The 22047-nt window shown below is 51.8% G+C and overlaps 1 protein-coding gene across 1 annotated transcript; it reads right to left on the bottom strand.

Annotated features, from left to right (window-relative positions):
* Positions 1-15590: 15590 nt before the first annotated feature.
* LOC142428903 (cyclin-L2-like) lies at positions 15591-17203 on the bottom strand. The gene is given in 3 exon segments (XM_075533805.1): positions 15591-16156; positions 16192-16535; positions 16538-17203. Coding segments are annotated over 3 exon segments (1551 nt in total). The 3' UTR covers positions 15591-15615.
* Between the last annotated feature and the right edge of the window lie 4844 nt (positions 17204-22047).

The following is a 22047-nucleotide window of genomic DNA, read 5'->3' on the forward strand; positions in this document are numbered from 1 at the left end:
TCTAAATATACAACACTCTTTTATATAAAGTGCTTTCTTACACACATATGAGTGTCTCTGGATTTGTTTCTCTAGTCCACAGTTACCTTTCAGCTCTGACTTAGTGGAAACAGGTACAAAGTGACTTATCTGAGGGCACCCTGGTTGTTCGATCCTGAACCATATTCTTCCCTTCCATGCTCTCCGACCTCCACCAGGCACCATGGGAATGGGGGTTTCGTTTGATGTTGTGACCATAGTCTTCTGGTCTCAGAGCTGCTGCATTTCTGAATCATGCTCCCACTCCAATAGGCCTTTAAAATTTTTTTTATTAGGGGCTCATACAACTCTTATCACAATCCATACATATATCCATGTGTCAAGCACATCTGTACATTCATTGCCCTCATTGTTCTCAAAACATTTGCTCTCCACTTAAGCCCCTGGCATCAGCTCCTCATTTTTTTCCCTCCCTCCCCGCTCCTCCCTCCCTCATGGACCTTTGATAATTTATAAGTTATTATTTTGTCATATCCTGCAATGTCCGACATCTCCCTTCATCCACTTTTCTGTTGTCCGTCCCCCAGGAAGGAGGTCACATGTAGATTGTTGTAATCGGTTCCCCCTTTCCAACCCACCCTCCCTCCATCCTCCCAGTATCACCACTCTCACCACTGGCCCTGAAGGTATTATCAGCCCTGGATTCCCTGTGTTTCTGGTTCCTATCTGTACCAGTGTACATTCTAAGAGGGCTTTTTCTGTCCTTGCTGGGCTGGGTGATTGAGCCACCTCATTGTAGCAGGTCAAGGGCACCAGGAAGAGTTTGCCAAACACCATAGTTAGGAGCAGCAGCAGCATGAACTGCCGCAGGGAATTCTTTGGTCTTAGTTGACTGGTGTGGAAAAAGAAAGGCCTGTCACTAGCTCCACTCTCAAGAAGCTAGCCACATGGGGCTATTTAAAATGAAACATAATTAAAGTCAAATACAGCGTGATCGTCAGTTACACTAGCCGCATTTCAAGTGCTCGACTTTGAACAAGCATGTGGCTAGGTGCTACTCCACAGGAGAATACGGTTATAGAACAGTTCCATCATTGCAGAATGTTCCGGTGTGTACAGATGTATTGTGGACAACTGGACCGTAGTTCAGCTTTCCTGGAGGTCAGTCACTGAGGTCATGACAGGCAGGACAATGGCCAGCAGTGTGCTGATTCCTGCCCACTGGACAAAGGCACATTTCCCCTGCCACCAAAAACTCTGTCTTCAGTGATTTATTGTTTCAGTATCTTCAAGATCATGCTTTGGATATCTATATCTGTCTCTCTCTCTCTATATATATATATATCTTTATTTATATCCATCACCCACATTCCAATGTAAGTTGCTTTACAGTCCCTGGACAGACGGCTGTTTTATTTGTTAAAACCACCTGCAGACCTCCGTGGCGGGTCACGTGGCTGTGGCCCAGGGAGGTCTGAGATGACTCTGCTCTGGGAGTTCTGGGCCCTTGCTCAGCTGCCTGGGGCAGCAAGCCAAAGCCTGGGCCCCAGCAAGCCAAAGCTTGAGCGTGAATATCATTTCGTGTGTCTCTTTCCTCAAGCTGTGTAGGTGAGCTTGGGGGGAGACCAGGGAGGGGGTCTAGAGATATGGAAGAGGACATATAGGCCCCCATGACCAAGTGGTTGGGTTGTTATGCGCTGCCAGGTCAACTCTGGCTCATCACCAAACCAAACCCTTGCTGTAGACTCACCATGATGGGCTCGTCAGCACAATGGAGTGTGGCCCGTCCCTGAGGCACATTTATGTTCCTGGACGAGTGAGCCCCTTAATCGATCCAGCTCTTAGAGACTCCCTCTCATTTCCACGGACCCTCCACCAGTGCAATGTCCTTTCCCATCAATCCTGACCTCGATGCCCAAATAAGTGAGCCATCATTCTTTCCAAAACATTTTCTTTCTACTTGAGCCCTTGGTATCAGCTCCTCCTTTTCCCCTCCCTCTCCCACCCTCGTGACCCCTTGATAAATTATATATTATTATTTTTTCATATCTTACACCGTCTGCTGTCTCCTTCACCCACATGTCTGTTGTTCATGCCCCTCACTGGTGGCAGTTGGTCCCCTAGAGCTCCTGACAGGTCTGTCACATTGCTGTTTGCAGCTGCAGACTGTCCCACTGTGCAGGTCAGAGCCGTAGTCACTGGCCACATATGGTCCTGGGAACGTGGCTGAATGAACTCTTGTTTGTCAGTCTCAGGAGACATTTTTCACACGCTCAGGGCTGGAAACATGTGGCCATCGGCAACTGCAGTGGGCAGCAGCTGGAGCAGTCCTGTGTGTGGCTCCATAACAAGGTCTTTATGGGAGGAAGAGAAAAGAACACGTACACCCTCGCAGGGAATTCCTCTGGGTGGCACTGGAATGGTTAAATTATAACCAATTATTGGCTTCATCTTTGGCTACAATAACTTGGCCCACCGCAATGACTCCCACGTCGCTCTTCGTGGCTATGAGCGATCTGACCCAAAAGATGCATGCCAAGAAGTGAGCTGTTGGCTCACAGGGCATGTGCATGGAAACACGGACACGCTTGGCCCAACTCCTCTCCTGAGGTTAGACAAACTTACCCTCACTCCGCCACACCCCCAGCGGGCGTGCACAAAGCTTACCGCGGTCCTCCTACCCGACACGACGGGTTCTCACACCCACCACCTTCTTTGCTGACTTGCTGGGTAAATAAACATGTCTCATGATAGCTCCAACTTGGGAAGTACTTTAGATGTCCCCAAGCCCAAGAAGGACCCAGTCATCATGCCACTTGGAAAGCAATCACTGCCAAGGCACAAGGCATGGCGGGAGCCCCCTTGCCTCTCAGCCGGGGACTTTTGTCTCCAAGAGGACACCTCTTGTCAACACGGATTGCTTCACCTGGCAGCTAGGCTGGATCCCTAGTGAAAGGGAGAGTTAGGTACTAAATGCCAAAAGGCTGGGACTGACTGGCTGTCAGCGCTGGAGAACATTTGAGATATTTCCCAAGGGGTCACGTAGTTGTTAAGGGATTATATAGCTGGTCCATTTCCCTGACCCCTCACTCTACCCAGGAGCCCCGGTGCTGTATTGGCTAACTGAAAGGTCAACGGTTCAAAACCACCAGCTGCTCCCAGGAGAAAGGGGAAGTGTATTATACAGTTTCGGAAACCCATGGGTGGGGGTGGGGGGGTAGCAGTCTACCCTGTCCTGGAGAGTCACCATGAGGTGGAATTGACTTGATGGCAGGGAGCTTTTCTTTTGGTTGCATTAGTGACACCGTTTAGTTCTTGGAGGTGAGGCTCTGTCCGGCAGCAGAGACCGAGGACTGTGGGCATGCATGAAACAGATAAACTCATAGAGAGCCAAGCTCATTAGTGGGGCGTGGGGATCAGGGCAGTCATTTCTTGGGGGGGGGGGCGCACCGAGTTTCTGTTAATAGCGGTGGAGGGTTTTGGAAAAGGATGGTGGTGATACAGCGTGACAGACATAATCGGTGTCACCGAATCGCACGTATAATCACTGCTGAGTTGGCACATGTTTGGTTGTATGTATTTCTACCACGATTTAAAAAAAAATAAAGCATTGCACTTTTGACAAGGCAAAAGTGTGGGGGATGGTGGGAAGGAGAGCGGACAGTACTGATGACTGCATAACTCCACTTGAGGGGAGCGAACAACAGAAATACATGTGAATGGATACACGGAATGGTGTAAGGTGTGGCCAAAAAAAGTATGTGTGTGTGTGTGTGTGTCAGTTACATAACCTCCTGTCAATTTGAGCAAAGGGGTGGAGTCTAGCCTGTCAACCAAGTCATAACCAATAAGGCATCTGTGTGGGCATGACCTTCTCCTGAGGATTCTGGGAACTCTTGTCTTCCTCCCTGGAGACGGGACCCACCCACTCACTCTCTGCCGCATCTTCCTGTTGACAAGCCACATGGTGCCACGCTGATGGCAGCCAGAGCCCTGGAGCTGGAGGAGCCACGTAGAGACCCACACTAGCGCTGAGATGCTTCCACCGCCACAAGACTTTCCACCCAATGGCCTGTGATCTTCCTGCATTCGGAGTCATTGCATGTGCTGTGTGAGTCTGAAGAGGGCTTTAGGGATTAGTATCAGACATGTGGGCTAACATCGGACTGATGGACTTGATTTAGACTGGGCTGGGATGTTTCTTAATATACAGTTGCTCTTGGATATAAAGTTCTGTCTTATACACATGTGGGTGTCCCTGGATTTGTTTCTCTAGTCAACTCGTACAACACAGGGGGTTCTTTGGTGGCGGTGGTCGGGGTGGAGGGGAGGCAGTAAAAGGGAGCTGGTATCAAGGAGTTCAACAAAGAAAGAAAATGTTTTAAAACTGACTGTGGTAGCAATTGTACAATACTGCTTGATGTAACTGCACCATGGGATGTTATATCTGTAAGCGCTCCCAATAAAATGATTAAAAAACAAAAAGTTGGGAGTGTTGGGGAGTCACATTTTGGGCAAACGATAGACAGGTCTGTAAAGTGAATGACAGTACCAGGGAGGAGCTTAACTCTCTGCCCACTAGAAGCCACAAGAGCAGCATCTGTCCAAAACACACAGCGCAGGATCCAGGACGAAGCAGCAAAGAGGGAGGGAAGGGAAGGGAAGAGGGGTCCTAGGGAGGACGCCGGGCATCAGGTTCCCTGCGGCTCCTTCCTCTGAAGCAGGCAGCCGAGTCCTTCCTGGTCTGTTGGTAGACAGGAAGCTCTGCTGGACCCTGCTCACGCTGGGTGCCCCTGCTGGCATTCGAAATGCCCGTGACAGAGCATCCAGATCACGGCAACACGCAAGGCACCACAGTGTGACAACCTGACAGACAAGTGGACAGACCCGTCCCTGGAGAAGGGCATCGTGCGTGGTAAAGTGGAGGGGCAGCAAAAACGAGGAAGGCCCTCCACGAGATGGACTGAGACCGTGGCTGCCACCATGGCGGCACAGCAACCACGGTGAAGACCTGCTCGGTGGGGCAGGGTTTCTTTCTCTGTGCAGAGGGTCATTGGAGGTCGATTTGAAGCAAGAGTACAGAACACAGCAGGGAGGGCCATGATGTTGAGGGCTGCAACCAAGGTCGTGGAGCTAGATGTGCGCAGGTTGTCGGAGGGGAAAGAAACCATTTAGTCTGTGCACTTTCACCCAGCTCCCAATTAAAACACACACACACACGCAGACAAACAAGCGGGTACGCAGAGGAAGACGAGGAAGCCGGCTTAGGAAGTGGGGGTAGGGACAGAAAGCACGAGCAGGTTCCCAGGAAGGACATGTTTTAAGTGACCTAGAAAACTGACCGGGCTCAGGCAGGCTTCGGGCCACACGCTCTCCAGGCTGGGGACGGTGACTTGGGGGTTGTGACAGAGTGTGGTGACCTCTTGGAAAACCTCACTTGACAGCCCTATGGGCCTGGCAACCCTGAGGGAGTGGATGCTGTCACCCCAGTTCCAAAAAAATAAAATAAAATAAGATCTGGCTGCTGTCAAGTCGGTTCTGGCTTATGGAAACCCTAGACGAGGCTGCAAATCTTTCCCGGAACAGACAGCCTCGTCTTTCTCCCCAGGTACTGCTGGTGGGTTTGAACAGCTGACCTTGCCTGAGGCAGTCCTCCCGGCTTCCCTGAGAGCACCACCAGTCTTCTCCAAGGCTGTCGGGAAAACTAGACCAGCCACAAGTGGGGGGGGGGGGGTGTGATGAGATGGTTCACTGCTGATAACCAAGCCCGCTGCCACCCCACAGGACTGGGCAGAACCCCGAGGGCTCCCAGGGCTGAGTTCTTTAGAGACGCCCGGTGTTGGAGTCCACGGTGACCTTCTGTGGTTAACCGCTACCCCCTGCACGCCTGCCCTTCCGGGATCTTCCTCACACAGTTTAAACCCAATCAAGCCTGGTGCCCTCCCGTTCAGCCACCCACTAGCGCCCTGTAGGATGGAGCAGGACTGCCTCAGAGGGCCTCCACGGTGGTAATTCTTCCCGGGGGGCTGACTGATTCCTCTCCTCCTGCCCCCAAACCCAGAGGGTGCAAGGCCAGCAGGCAGGTCTTACTTAGTGGCAGGGCCTTGAGGCTTCCTACCCGACTCTAAATCCCGGGAAAGAAGTGATGGAGAGCAAGCCTTGCGTCAAGGCCTCCGTGCCTGTTCCCCCTTCTCCTGCTCTCACCGCCCCTGCCTCACCCCTTCCTCTCCTCCCTCCCTGGGCGTGTGGGGGGGCACTCACAGCCAGTGCAGTGTGATGTAGAACCCTCACTGCCCGGGCAGTCGCTTTAGAACAGTGGTTCTCCACCTTCCTAACACCGTGGCCCTTTTGTACAGTTCCTCATGTGGTGACCCCCAACCATAACATCATTTTCGTTGCTACTTCATCACTGTCATTTTGCTACTGTTGTGAATCGGGCGACCCCTGTGAAAGGGTCATTCGACCCTTACCCCCCAAAGGGGTCGTGACCCACAGGTTGAGAACAGCTGCTCTAGAACCTTTCCACCAACCCCTACAGAAGCCATGTGCCCGTAGCGTTCACCCTCCATCCCGGCCCCGCCAGTCATTCGCCTTCCTGTCTCTGGATTGGCCTGTTTCAGAACAAAGCAGCCCTGTAACACCGGGCCTTCTGGGTCTGGCTTTTTCCATTTCTATGTTGATTTCAAGATTCCCCCTTGTAGCATGTATCAGAGCACCATCCACCCCCTGCCCCAATTGTTTTTTTTTAAAACTATGTCTACCCTGTAGTTTGGCATTGGGCTGCCAACAGCAAGGTGAATGGTTCAAAACCCCCAGCTGCTCTGTGGGAGTAAGATGAGGCTGTCAGCTTCCATGAAGATGTCCAGGCTGGGAAACCCCAGGGAGCAGCTCTCCCCTGGCCTGTAGGGCCTGGACGTCGGAATGGACTCGATGCAGGGAAGTTGGTTTGGTTTATCTCCTCACTGCCACTGAATGGATTCCGACTCCCAGTGACCACACGGGCGAGGGTAGAACTGCCCTGTGGCTTCTGAGACTGGGACTCTCTCCCACGGAGTGGCTGGGGGCTACTGTCTGCTAACTGTGTGCTTAGCAGCTCAGTGCATCGCCCACTCCGCCACCAGGGCGCCTTTGGTGAGTGAATGAGTGAGTGAGTTAGTGATCCTTGCTTCCCACCAGCCCATGGTAACCCTCTGAGAATGCTTCTTTTTCCATGACTGCCTTTCCTTGTCTTTGGCCGAGAGTGACCTCACATTGCTTCGTTCTTTGGCGGCTGACGTGTCTTGCTCGGCACTGCGGTCTCCAGGTTTGCCATGTTATGTGACTGTTCCCAGATTCATCACTCCTTGTTAATGCTGCCCTAGTATTCCATTGTGTGTGTGTTAGGGTGGGGGCGGGGGGGGTTTACTAGCGTGTGTGTGCCAAGGCTGTTTATCCCGGTGACAGGCATTTGGATGGTTTCCATCTTTTGCTATTGTCAGTAGTGCACGGGCGTGGCTTTTTTACGAGTTGGCATTCCGCAGAACGGCCATAGCACGTGCTTTACCGGGTCGGCAGTGGGTGGCCTCCACCTTTGGCGCTGCAGCGCATGTTGGTGCACAGGCGTGTGTGTGTGAGGTCTTTGGGGGCATCTACCTAGGAGGGCTGGTGGCACCGTGTTTACGTGTTGGAAGGCAAGGTCGGTAGTTTAAAACCCCCAGCTGCTCTGTGGGAGCAAGACGAGGCTTTCTGCTCTCCCGGGAGTGGCAGTCTCAGACACCCACGGGACAGGTCTCCCTCGTCCTGTGGAATCACTACGCGTCAGAATCGACTTGATAGCAGAGTCTGTTGAGCCTGGTGGTACAGGAGCTCTGATAGTGTAGTGGGCTACATGTTGGGCTGCTAGCTACAAGGTTGGCAGTTTAAGACTGCTAGCTACACCTTAGGGAAAAGGCAGAGCTTTTTACTCCTGTAAAAAGTTACAGCTGGGAGCGCGCGGGGCAGCTCTCCGCTGTCCCATGGGGTCACTAGGAGTCAGAATGGACTCAGGAGATGTGAGCTTGGAGTGTGGACCTTGGAGTTTCACCATTTGTTGCCTCCTCCTTCCTCTTTGGTTTCGATGAGCAAAACTGCTGTGCGCGTGGAAAATGGTCTCGGCTCTTCTTTGAAGTTCCCGCTTCCCACTGCCATCAGATCAGTTCCGACTGGTAGTGACCCTTCTACAGGTTTCCCAAGCTGTAAATATACATTTAAAAATCATTTTATGGGGGGCTCGTACAGCTCTAATCACAGTCCACACATCCATCCATTGTGTAAAGCACATCTGTACATTCATCGCCCTCATCATTCTCAAAACATTTGCTCTCCACCCAAGCCCCCGGCATCAGCTCCTTAGTTTTCCCCTCTCTCCCTGCTCCCCGCTCCTTCATGAACCCTTGATAATTTATAAGTTATTATTTTGTCATATCCTGCAATGTTCGACATCTCCCTTCACCCACGTTTCTGTTGTCCGTCCCCCAGGGAGTAGGTTATATGTAGATCCTTATAATCGGTTCCCCCTTTCCAACCCACCCTTCCTCCACCTTCCTGGCATTGCCACTCTCACCACTGGTCCTGAAGGGATCATCCGCCCTGGATTCCCTGTGTTTCCAGTTCCTATCTGTACCAGTGTACATCCTCTGGTCTAGCCGGATTTGTAAGGTAGAATTGGGATCATGATAGTGGGGTGGGAGGAAGCATTTAGGAACTAGAGGAAAGTTGTATGTTTCATCGTTGCTACGTCACACCCTGACTGGCTCATCTCCTCCCCGAGACCCTTCTGCAAGGAGATGTCCAGTGGCCTACACATGGGCTTTTGGTTTCCACTCTGCACTTCCCCCTCATTCACAATGATATGATTTTTGTGTCAAGCACCTTTGTCCATATATGGATATCATCATTTTCAAAACATTTTCTTTCTACTTGAGCCCTGGGCATCAGCTCATTTCCCCCTCTCCCTTATGATCCCTTGATAATTTATAAATTATTATTATTTTTTCATGTCTTACACTAACTGATGTCTCCCTTCACCCATTTTTCTGTTGTCTGTCCCTCAGGGAGGGGCTTATATGTAGATCATTGTGATCGGTTCCCCCTTTCTCTCCCCCACCTTCCCCTTACCTTCCTGGTATCTCTACTCTCATTTTGGTCCTGAGGAGTTTATCTGTTCTGGATTCCCTGTGTTTCCAGCAGTGATCTGCACCCATGTACATGCTCTGGTCTAGCCGGATTTGTAAGGTAGAATTGGGGTCATGATAGTGGGGGGGGGGCTGTAGGAAGCTTTAAAGAAGCAGAGGAAAGTTGTATGTTTCGTTGGTGCTATCCTGCACCCTGACTGGCCCATCTCTTTCTTGTTGCCCCTTCTGTGAGGGGATGTCCACTTGTCTACAGATGGGTTTTGGATCTCCACTCCGCGCCCCACCCCCACCTCCATTCACCTGGACAGGATGGTTTGTTCTGGGTGTGGCTGTAAATATATTATGGAAGACGTCGTTGTTGCTGTGGGGTGCCATCCAATCAGCTCCGACCCATAAGGACCCTGTGCACAACACTGCACGGTCCTGCTCCTGAGCCCACGGATGCAGCCACGCTGTCCACCCATCTTGTTGAGGGCCTTCCTCTTTTTCACCACCCCTCCACTTGACCAACCGGGACGTCCTTCTCCAGGGACTGGTCTCTCCTCGCAAGGTGTCCAAAGTATGTAAGGCGACATCTTGCCATCCTTGCCTCTGATAGGTTTGTCCTTTTAGCCATGCACGGTACTTCCAATATTCTTCCCCAGCACCACGATTCAAATGCATCGATTTTTCAGCAGCCTCCCTTGTTCAATGTCCAACTGGATAAGGATGAAGACAGCCTCCCCTTTGTCCCCAGGAGTGGCTGGTGAGTTTGAACCACTAACCATGCGGTTAGTTGTCCAATGCTTACCTGACAGCGCCACCAGGACTTCATGCAAACAACCAAGCACACTGCCATCGAGTTGATTCTGATTCATAGGACAGAAGGGAAGTGCCCCGTGGGCTTCTGAGACCATAACTCTTGCTGGCAATAGAAAGCCTCATCTTTCTCCCTCAGAGCCGCTGGTGGTTTCGAACTGCTGACCTTGTGGTTAGCAGCCCAACTCAGAACCCACTATGGCACCAGGGCTTCTCAGCACACACAACCAGTGTCCTTTAAAACAGACACTCAATTCTTGTCCCTTCCCTGCGTAAACCCCTGCCCTGCTCCCTCACGCTGCTTCCCAGACCCACAAATGAAACACAGCCTCCTCACCAGGGCCCACGAGGCAGCCCATCGCCACCTGCCCTCCCACGCTCCCTTGTGTGAAGCTACACTTTTGAGTCTTATATCCCCTCAACATTCATCATTTCGGGGTGGGGGTCGTGGATAACAGATAGGGATGAAACACGAGAATGGTGTGGCCATCTTTGCTCCTAAGGAGCCTTCTCGCTGTACCTCCTCCATACCGGGTTTGCTTGTTCTCCTGGCAGTCCGGATCTGTTCATCGGCTTTCTCCAACACCATGCATTCTACCGCACCCCTTCTCCGGCCTCCCACATGCATGACCCAGCTGTCAGAGGCATAGGGGGCAATTGAGAGACACCATGACACCTTTACACTTTAAAGAGGTCTTGTGCAACGGAGTTCCTGATGACACCCTGGAAAGCCAGACGGGGCATTCTAGTCCTGTAGCGCCACTGTGAGTTGGGGTGGGATTTGGACGGAACTGCCCAGTAGGTACCGATTTTCTGCTGGGGCATAAAGGCGTTTGGAACTAGACAGCAGTGACGACTGCACCACATTGTGAATGTATTGGACGCCGCTGAACTAGTCGCTTTAAAATAGTTCGTTTTCCCCGTGTGAATTTCACCTCCATTAAGAAAAGTCAGCAGCAACCACACTGAGACTGTTTGTTGCTCTTAGATGTCCTTACGTTGGTTCCAGCTCATAGTGACCCTGTGCAGAGCAGCTGCTTCTGAGGAGCATGCTGGTGTCAGCCCTCCAAGACACACCGGCTCGTTCTCTTGGCGGCCTACGGTACTCCACTGTTCTTTGTCAGCATCCCATTCGAGTGCACTGCTTCTTTTGTGGTCTTCCTTATTCAGTGTCCAGTTTTCACATGTGTGAGAGGTGACTGACAGCACCGGGGCTTGGGTCGGGCCCGCAGGGTGCCAGCCTTGATCTTCAACACTTGAAAGAGATGTGTGCCCAACATTGACTCAATGCAATTCGGTGCTTGAACGCTCTCTCTCTCTCTCTCTCTCTTTCTCTTTAAAAATTTAAATTTACTTTATTATTTATTGGAACTTAGTACATATATCAGATCATTCCAAATTTCAATCACGTCAAGTAGAATATACACTTGCTACCACCAGCAGTTTCCAAACATTCCCTTTCTGCCCGGACCACCTTGACATCATTGTCTCCCTTTTAAATGCACCCCCACCCCTACCACTAGGCTCCCCTCTCCCTGATGCTTCATCTCTTAACGGCTGCTTCTGTGAGCATTGATTGTGGATCCAAGCAAGAGCAATATGTCGTCAAGGTTAAAAATACAACAGTATTGTGTATCTAATTCTGCCTAAGAAACTATTCTTGACTCTAACCAAGAGTCTCATGTGATACTTGAGTTCAGTCCATCGCAAAAGGATTAAGGATCACATGAGACTCTTGGTAAAAGTCTAGAACAGACTGATTTCACCCGGTGTCATACCCGCCCAGTCTCTCCAGGTAGGAGGTGTTTCACAGACCGAGTGTTGTTATTTTGTGGGATTGCGTAGTATTGCATTGTGCATGTCCCATTCCGTGTTGATCTCTTCACACACTGATGGACATTCAGTTTGTCTCTCTCTTTCTGCTATTGTGAATAATGCTGCGACAAACATGGCTGGGCTGTTAGGGTCATTTCTCACAGTTTCAGGCTGACTGGGCTCAGCTGGACTGTTGCCCCTTGGGGTCACGTCCCTGCCTGTCACCAGGCATTAGTTGGGTTCATCAAGGCTTCCTCGATCCCGCTTCCTGCAGTTGATGCACCTCCACGTGGTCTGGCCCTCCTCCCAGCATGGGGGGGGGCTGGGATCTAAAAATGAGCATCGCAAGAAAGAAGGAGGCGGCTCTGGCCCTGGGGGCGCTGTGTGGGGCAAGACAACCGGAGGTTCGCTCCCTGGGTGACCTTGTGGTGTGCTGAACCTCCTACCTGTCCTGGGCTGCAGAGCGACCAGTCACCTTCTGTGGCCTGGCCTCCTAGCTCCACACCATCACTGCCGCCAAGCGCGGTGCTGAGACGAGAAGCGAGCACAGCTCGGAGGCACCCCATGCAGGTCACGGGGGGAAGAGGAAGCTGGCTGCCCTCCGCTCACTTTCCCACTTCCTTCGAGCTGGCACGTGACCGTGGCAGGGTAGCTCGGACGCTGAGGATGGTGGAGCAGAAGGAGGTCCTACCGTTCAACAGGACCAGGAACCCAGTGGCAGGTTGCACAGCCCCCGTGCGTACGCGGATCCACGTGTGTGCGGCTCTAAATAAGTCTGGCCTCACCTGACTGCCCCCCCAGAGACAACCGGGTCAACAGCTGCTTGTGTAGTTTTCCAGAGTTTTCTTTGGGACTTTCTGATGTGAAGTTGCCATGGATATTGACAAGCCCTTCCCTGGCTCTGGCTTCTCAGCCTGGCCTCTGCCTGCCTGGGCCAGGGCCCCAGAGCTCTTTTAGTTCTGCCAAGGGGCACCCCACCCTACCAGCGTGCCTCCTGCCTGAAGGTACGCAGGTTTTGAATGCTGTGGCCTGGGAAGCCCAAGCGTGGTCTCCCTCCGGCCTCCGTTCCGCTGCCTGCCTCTGCTTCTTGCCCTCTCTGTCTCCCGGGTCGAGGAGGTCCCCAGTTTAGGGGACCTGGGTCCAAAGGACAAGCTCCACTGCTGGCTCTTCTTTCTTGCTTTTAAAAAAGTTTTATTAGCACTTCATCCACATGCTGCACAATTCAATCATTCAATCCGATCAAGAAGGGTTGTATAATCATCACCACATTCAATTCTAGGACTTAGTCAACTTCCTTGTACCCATTGTTTATTTGTGTAATTGTCATTTTTTCTAATTGTGACGAAAAATATACACAACAAAACAGTCTCCAGTTCCACAACCTCTCCATGTATAATTCAGTACTGTTGGTTATACTCTTCATGTGGTACAATCATTATTGATAACCTTTTTCCAAACGGTTTTACCACATTTAACATACACCTAAGGCCTGGCTCTTCTTTCTTGATAGTAGTGAGCTCCTGCCAGAATAAATAACCCTCTAAAAATTTTTTTATTTTACCAGGGGCTCATGCAACACTTGTCACAATCCATACATCCATCACTTGTGTAAAGCACATTTGTACACTCGTTGCCCTCATCATTCTCAAAACATTTGCTCTCCACTTAAGCCCCTGGCATCAGCTCCTCATTTCCCCCTATTCCTCTCCAGTCTCCCCTCCCTCATGAACCCTCGATAATTTATAAATTATTATTTTGTCATATCTTGCATTATCCGACGTCTCCCTTCACCCACTTTTCTGTTGTCCATCCCCCAGGGAGGAGATTATACGTAGATCCCTGTAATCGGTTCCCTTTTCCACCCCACCCCTGCAAATCCTTCTTAAAGGACCTACTTTCCAGCCCTTTCCTCAGTGAGTCCAGGCCACATGCAGGGACAGACAGAAATCTGACAGGCATTCCTTGGGGCCCTAAGTTTAGGCACACGTTGGAGATCCTGGGGGTTCGGATCTAGATCACCACAATCCTGCAGAGGTTGAACGCGAACCACACGTGTGTGTGTTTTTTTTGGGGGGGGTGTTCCCTGTGCCTCGAAACATGAAATGACCCTGGGCTGGTTTCTGTGACGAGGACCACAGCATGAGGACAAGTCTAAAGCATCACGGGAGCAGCCCAAATGGGACACAGAGAACACACGCTGTTGGAAACACGGAGGCAACGATCTTCGGCTTGTGAACAAAACCAAACAAGAATACAATCTCTGAGGAGCGCGGGGCAAGGACGTGCAGCCGCAGGGGCCGCTTGCCCTGGATTTGGGGCGCTGTGAGGAGAATCAGCAGGTGACCGATACGGGAGAGCGGGGGTTGCTCCGAACAACGTCAGAGAGGCTGTTCGGCATGATTATGAGACTTCTTGTTTGTCTCTCAAACGCGCACTGGGCTTCCTCTTGCCTGTTCTCTGCTGGGAAAGACTCCTAATTTCAGTTCCTTATTTTCCAGACGTTCCAGAGAAAATCAAGCAGGGCAACAGAGAGCACGAGGCTGCTGCCCGTCAAATTTGTGTCCCTGGGGTGTCAGCTTTTGGGGAAGGTGAGGCCTAGGTGGGATGGTGTGTGGGAACCTGCTTGTTCCCCAGTTACCATCCCACCCCCATTTCCCTTTGAGACTCAGGACCGAGTTTCCCTGACAGCCGGCGGATGATGACGTTTTCCAGCCTCCACTGAAGTTGGTGTGACCTTGAAGGACCTGGTGTGGCCCCCGAGGCACAGGTGGAAGTGATGACTTCCACTTCCAGGCTGCTTAGCCTCCTCCTTTACCAGCTTCCACTGGGCTGGAGTGTGGACAGGGGGCCGGGGAGCTAACACTGACCTTGAAGGGGATCCCATAGCAGGATAGCTGGAGGCTGGGTCCCCTGGTGTCCCTGTGGAGCCGAATCTCCAATGTGGAGTGAAGTGAGAGAAATCAATCTCTGCCTTGCTAGGGCCCCTAGACTTTGGAGTCTCTTTGTTGCAGCAAAGAAGCCCTGTGGGTTAGGTGTTGGTCTGCTAACTGCAGTGTTAGCGGTTCAATCCCCGCCAGGCATTCTGTGGGAGAAAGATGAGGCTGTCTCCTCTCAGAGAGATTCATAGTCCTGGTCATCCTGGGGAAGGTTCTATTCTGTCCAACGAGGCTGCTGTGAATAATTATCAACCCAGTGGCCGTGGGTTTTGGCTTTTATTTCAGCATATTAACTTATATATGGACAGAGATGATGTTCCAGTTTTTAGGCAACCTTAATTGGTTACATTCTTTTTTTTTTTTGAGTAGAGAATTGTTTATTTAAACCACATAAAATTCATATATAGGAAATGTCTTTATTTAGGAGCTGGTGGCCCGCACACAGCATTGCACAGATAAAAATATAGGACTTTCAACACAGCGCGAAATACCTTCACATTTTAAAAATCAGAGTTGTCCACACAAGTCTCAAGCTGCCAGAATCCAGGTTGTGTGTGTCCATCGACAGTTTTCACTTGTATCCAACACGTGTTTATTTACAACATGGACGGAGGAGAGGGGCTATTAAGGCCTTTTCTCATATTGTTCTGTGAAACACCGCAAAATATGTACATAAATAAGTACAACCTAATATAGGCAAAGATCCTAAAAATCATTTTTCTTGGTTGAACGTAATTGAGCGTCAGTCTGGGGGAGAGACAGCTTGTCGTTAGCACCGAGCTCCACCGTCACCATGCACGTCCAGAGTCAACGGCGTCCCGCAAAGGGAGCCATGCAGAAGGGACCATCAGTCACAGGGTGCGTGGCAGGAGGGCTGGGGGAGGACTCCATGTCCTGGGAGGCGGCTGGCCAGCAGCCGCAGCCGGGCCCTGCGCTCACCTGCGGTGCCTGCTATGCCCAGGGTGGTCCCGGTCATAGCGGCGGCCTGTTCGATCGTATGACCGAGAACGCTCCCACCTCTCCTCTCGGTAGTAGTGACTTTTCTTCTTGTATTTCCCAGGATTCTCCAGCCGTTCCTGAGAGTGGCTTCGCGAGCGCGAGGAGCTGCGGCTCCGGGACTGGGGGGGCTTCTGGGCGGGGTACTTGCACTCCCTGGACTTGGTGTAGCTCCTCACCTTGGTGCTCTTGTAGGGGGCACCAGGACGCACCTGTCTGGGGGGGGAGTCGCTGCGGCTCCTGGAACGGCTCTGGGACTTGGACCCACTGGATGTTGACCTGCTGTCACTTTTTCTCCTCTTCGGGGAAGCAGACCCTGACCGGGACCTTGATGGGCTCCGACTCCGGCTTTCTCTCCCCTTTGGCAAGCCGTTCACCGGGCTGTCGGGCTTGGCCTTCTTAGAGGTCTCTGCTTTCCGCTTGGCATTCTTCAGAGACAGTGGAGAGGGCTTGTTCCCTTTGCCTTCTTTGGGGGATTCTCCTGGAATCGAGGGCAGGAAACAAAGAAAGCCCCAAGCTTAGGGGCTGGCGAGAATCCTGACATGCCGTCCAGAACCTGCGTGCTGCCCGCAAGAAAGCCCTTGGCCTGTTGCTTTGCCTCCTCCATGGCATGCTTCCTCTTTGCCACCTCACTTTCCAGGTGCGTCAGATCAACCTTTTTCCGAGTATACAGCTGCAGGATTTTTAAGCAGATCTCTTGGATTTCTTCTTCAGTTGCTCCAAACAAAAGAAACCAGTGGGGACGGTTAGGCAGAGGGATCTCGAGTGTGCGGGCAGCCAGGTAAATGCAGGCGCAGGCGATGCTCTCGAGCTGGAACCTGACGAACACGTCTGTGCGCAGACTGTCGTTCATGTAGTTCCCTCAGAGGCTACCCATGACGTCTGGACCAGGTGCTGGCTACGCTCACACTCTAACACCTGGAGGTACACAACGATTATCTTGTGAGGGTGCTTCACGTGGACACAGTAGCCCAGCTCTTTGAGCACGCGTCTTTCCGCCTTGATGATTTGGTTTTCCAGATTAACATAGTCTTGATCTAACAGCAGAGGCACAGGTTTCTTCTTCTCTCGCAGGTGTCGGAGGTGATGAAACACATTGATGACATCCCGGATCCGCCTGGGCGCCTCTTCGATTTTGGAGGCCAGGTGCACACAGGCCATGGACACCTGCTCCATGGTGTGCTTCACGAAAGACTTGGTATAGAAGAATCGCTGGAATAGCACCTGCCCGGTAGCCATGGCCACCTGAGGCAAGCGGAGCAGGATGCTGGCCGCCTGGATGAGCTCGCAGCCCACCACGAGGAGATCGGTCTCAGTATCGGTGTCGAGGCCGCTCGACATGGACGGCGTGAAGCGAAGCTTGTCGTCTGGCAGGAGGCAGTTCTCCAAGGTGATAAGCACCCCGGAGTACAATCTATCCCCAATCAGCACCCCCTGGGGCCCGGAGGCAGCGCTCCCCGCACCCGGGGCCCCGGAGCCTGCCACGGGGGCCACAGACCCCGGGGCCCCAGTCGCGGCCGTCGCCATCGCCGCCGCCGCCTGGTTACATTCTTAAACAGCAGTGTTTGCCGAAACACTGAGGGCAGGAGCTGAGCCCGCGGGTTTGCCGTGACACACGTCCATCCTCTGTTCCTGAGCGGTGGCTGAAGAAAAATGGAGACTCATGGGCAATGGGATAATGGGCATGGATCATTGACATGCACATTTCTTGCAGTTCCGAATGAAACTGATGAGCTTGATCTCTTAGGCCCTCTGTCGTGTGTAGATCGATGGTTTCCCTCCTCTGGGATGATTTGTCCCTGCTTTGTCTTCATCCTACTGAAGACTTAAGAAAAGGATCTCTATGGAGTATGCCAGGAGCCCTGGTGGTGCAGTGGGTTAAGTGTTGGGCTGCTTACTGTCAGGTTGGTGGTTCAAACCCACCAGTTGCTTCGTGGGGGAAAGATGAGGCGGTCTGCTTCCTTAAAGATGGACAGCCTTGGGAACCCTGTGGAGCCGTTCCACTCTGGCCTAGGAGCGAGGCCACAGCGGTGCTCCGTGGAGATCTCTACACGCGTCCATATCCCCCCATTTGCCCAGCTGCCGTCTGAGTCCACGCTGTGCTCTTTGTCACACACCGGCTACCCGGCTCAGGACCCACATAAAACAAAACCCTGTTTCCCAAGGGGATTATGTCCCTAAGGATAGGAGTTAGGAGGAAAGGGGTTAGGGCTCCCCAACATATTCTAGGGGGACACGATTCAGTCATCACATGGGTGACCTCAGTGTGGGTTGAGGTAGCAGCTGAACCTGACTGTAACAATGCGAGTTTTTTGTTGTTTTTCTTTTCTTTTTTAAATCCTTTTATTAGGGGCTCACACGGCTCTTATCACAATCCATACATCCATCCATTGTGTCAAGCACATTTGAAGATATGTTGCCTTTATAATTTTTAAAACATTTTTAAACATTTGCTTTCTACTTGAGCCCTTGGTATCAGCTCATCATTTTTCCCCTCCCTCCCTCCTGAACCCTTGATAATTTATAAATTATTATTATTTTTACATGTCTTACACTGACCGATGTCTCCCTTCACCCATTTTTCTGTTGTCCGTCCCACTGGGAGGGGTTATTTGTAGATCATTGTGATCAGTTCCCCATTTCTTTCCCCACCTTCCCCTTCCCCATCCCCTTCCCCTTCCCCTTCCCCTCCTGATATGGCTATTCTCAATATCGGTCCTGAGGGGGTTGTCTGGCGAGACTGGATTCCCTGTGCTTCCAGCTCTTATCTGTACCCATGTATATGCTCTGGTCTAGCCGAATTTGTAAGGTAGAATTGGGGTCATGATAGTGGCCGTGGTGGTGGGGGGTGAGCATTAAAGAACTAGAGGAAAGTTGTATGTTTCCTCGGTGCTGTGCTGCATCATGCTATACTGCACCCTGACTGACTCATCTCCTCCTTGTGACCCTTCTGTGAGGGGATGTCCAATTGTCTACAGATGGACTTTGGGTCTCCACTCTGAACTCCCCTTCATTCTAATTGATATAATTTTTTGCTCTGGGTCTTTGATGCCTGATCCTTGTTCCCTTCGACACCTGGTGATCCCACAGGCTGGTGTGCTTCTTCCATGTGGACTTTGTTGCTTCTGAGCTAGATGGCCTCTTGTTTATCTTCAAGCCTTTAAGACCCCAGACGCTCTAGCTTTTGATAGCCGGGCACCATCTGCTGTAGTTTTTCTCTTTCACCTTTAGGAACGCGGCGGTCACTTTGCTTGGTGTATACACCACTCATTTGCGTTTGTGTCTCTAAGAACCCGCAGTGGAGCCTGTTCAAGTGACATGTCCAGAACATGAGGACAGCTGTCATTGTTAGCGCCTTCGAGCCACGTCTGACACACGGCGACCCCAAGTGCAGCGGAACGCAACCCTGCAGCCCTGCAGCGCCCTCCCAGTCATTGCCGGGTCAGAGCCAGGGTCAGTCCGTCTCCTTGACCGGTCTTCCTCTCTTCGTGGTCAGGTCGGCTTTACCAAGCATGGCGTCCTCTCCAGGGACGGGCCTCTCCTCATCTCTTGTGCAAAGTAGTTGAGGGGGGAAAAAAGAAGCCTCTCTATCCTCGATCCCAAAGCATATTCTGCCTGTCATTCTTCCAAGAAGAGGTACTCCTTCTCCGGGCAGTCCTTGGTAGACGCCTTCCCAGCGATGCTTTAGTCCAAAGCATTAAAATGAAATGGGTGGGAGACCCGAAGGGAAGTCAGAGAGACAGCACCCATCGCAGAGGTCGTCCAGGGCGGGGAGACAGGGAAGTGGGAGCGACTGTTGGTGGGTACCAGTTTCTATTTGAGAGAGGACCATGTTCTGGAATTAGCAGAGACCGGTGGGTGCACAGCCTTTGTGAGAACGTAAAGGACTGTCCGCTTTCGGTGCGGGTGTTATATCCCAAAGGGAGCCGTCGTGGATGATTAGGGCTCCGTGAAGAAGAGGAAGGAGCCTCCTGCCATGAACGGCACCGCGGCCGCAGCACCGGCTCAGACCCAGCCGCGGTGGTGAGCATGGCGCAGGACGGGCGCGGCTTCCCTCCGCGCTGGCCCTGGGAGTGGAGTGGACAGACAGTATCTAACAGAAACCAGGCGCTTATCGATTACTTACGTGCACGTGTGCAGCGTTACATCACACGGTGGTGGTAAGCACACACGCATCTGTGTCCACATGTGTGCACCTGTGGTCGTGCCTCCCTGTCACCGGGGTCCTTTCCAAGTCCTTCTGCCACCTGCAACAGAAGCTCAGCGTGTCCTTGGTTAGCCTCCCCCTTCTACCTCTCCCCAGGATCCTGAAGGGGAAGCTCCCTCTCTCCCACTGTGCTAGTTGACCGGACAACGCCTGTCCTTTCCCGACTGATAGCTCTCACCCAGCACTCCTTCCAAAGTCCACTCCCTTGCTCGGCCGTCACTGTTGTTTCGTCACCCATCACCCACGGCAAACAAAAAGGTTCTGTTACAGACCGCAAGATCCACACCCTGCGCCCCTATTGCTCTGCACCCGGAGCGGACCGTCTTCCTAAATCAGTTCGTGTCATTGCAATATATGCACTTTGGTGACATCTCTTCATAGACGTGAAGATAGAGAGTGGTGACTTGAGTTGTTTTTCACTCCCCTTTGTAACGCTGATTCCCCGCGCTCACTGCCACTGAGTCGAGAGTGACCAGCGCCTCCTCTGCTCCACAGGGGTAAAGTGGAGGTGCCCGGCCAGTCCAGCACCCTGCAGGGGGGTGGGGGGCACACTTTGGGGGCACACTGTGCTACACAGAAGAGCTTCCAAGATTAGCCCAGGGCCCTCCCACCAAGTAGCCAGGATGTGACTCTTGACTATGCGACCCTGACACCCCAAAGGACACACCCAGGCAATTCCTAAAGGCGCAGACAGCCCCTCCCTACAGGACGGCCTACAGGAGTGGTGGTCAGCTCGGTCTGCCTGAGGTCAAGGATGATCACGCTGCCTGTTAAGGGTCAGAAGGAAACCCAAAAGTGGACTCGTGGAGACCCTGTAAGCCAGAGGATCACTACCCCTGTAGGCTTCTGAGATGAACTCTTTCAGGGAGTAGAAAGCCCCTTCTTGGTCCCCGACAGCTGCAGCTGGGGGACCTCAAACTGCGGCACTTGCGGTTAGTTAGTGGCTCAGCAGTCATTGCTGGGCACCAGGGCTCCTCTGTGCTCAGAGGAATTTGGATTCAGAAAACAAACAAACAAACAAACAAACAAACAAACAAACTCGCTTTGGTTCCGACCACTGACCTTTCGGCTGGCAGCGGAGGCCTGAGCCATGTGGCTTTGGGCACTAAGGTGGGGCTCAGTCAAGATCAGTTACTGTTAAGATCTGTGTCTGTTCTACAGTAACTGGAGACAAACAATTCTCGAAAAACATTTCTTGTTTTGCTTTCTTTGTCTCTCAATGATAACGAGCTTTCCTTTTTTAAACAACTTTGTATGATAAACTGGGTGAGGGTTATTTCTTCCTGTTTTTGATTTCTGGTTCACTTGGGGCAGGGTGGAGTGTGTAAACAGATGGAGCCTGGAGCTGGGCCCTCCCTGGCCGGCAGCAGTGCCTGGACTTCCCGCTGCAGCTGCTAGAAGCCGCCGGATATTTCAAAGGCGAGACTGAGCGTTTCAGTGTGGTTCTAGAAAGCTCCACTTGCCTGCAAGGTAGAAGAAAAGGAGCGGGCTGGGGTCTCCCATTAATTCAGAGTTACAGTCAGGGAAGCCCACAGGTGCGATTCTACCTTATCCTGTCGGGTTGTGACAGGCCTGATTTGACTCGATGGCAGTGAATTTGTTTTTTGGGCTTCTAGGTACAAGATCCTGGTCACCTGGATCGGTCCTTTCAGACTTCCTGGAGAACTTAACACAGTGATTCTCAACCTTCCTGATGCCGTGACCCTTTCATACAGTTGCTCATGCTGTGGTGACCCCAACCATGAAATTATTTTCATTGCTACTTCATCACTGTCATTTTGCTACTGTGATGAATCATCTTGTAAATACCTGAGAGGCAGGATGTCTTTTTATTGTCACACATTGAATATAATTAAAGCACAGTGATTCATCACAACAACAGTATGTAATTAAATATGGTGAAATATTTCTTTCTAAGGACAAATAAATGAAATGTTGTCGTGAAGCATGGTGTAGCATGGGTAACAGTCTTCACGCCAGGTACTCGTATGTGGCCTTTCTGCATGTGGGCAGACCCGCCTGGAGATGGATAGAGGAGCGGTGTCTCAGTTCCTAAGACCATCAGAAATATGTGTTCTCTGATGACCCCTATGAAAGGGGTGACAACCCACAGGTTGAGAATCGCTGAGAGCAGAAACACAGACTCCCCCTGCGGAGCGGCCTC

Source organism: Tenrec ecaudatus, chromosome 16, assembly GCF_050624435.1.
Source record: "Tenrec ecaudatus isolate mTenEca1 chromosome 16, mTenEca1.hap1, whole genome shotgun sequence".
Classification (NCBI taxonomy): domain Eukaryota; kingdom Metazoa; phylum Chordata; class Mammalia; order Afrosoricida; family Tenrecidae; genus Tenrec; species Tenrec ecaudatus.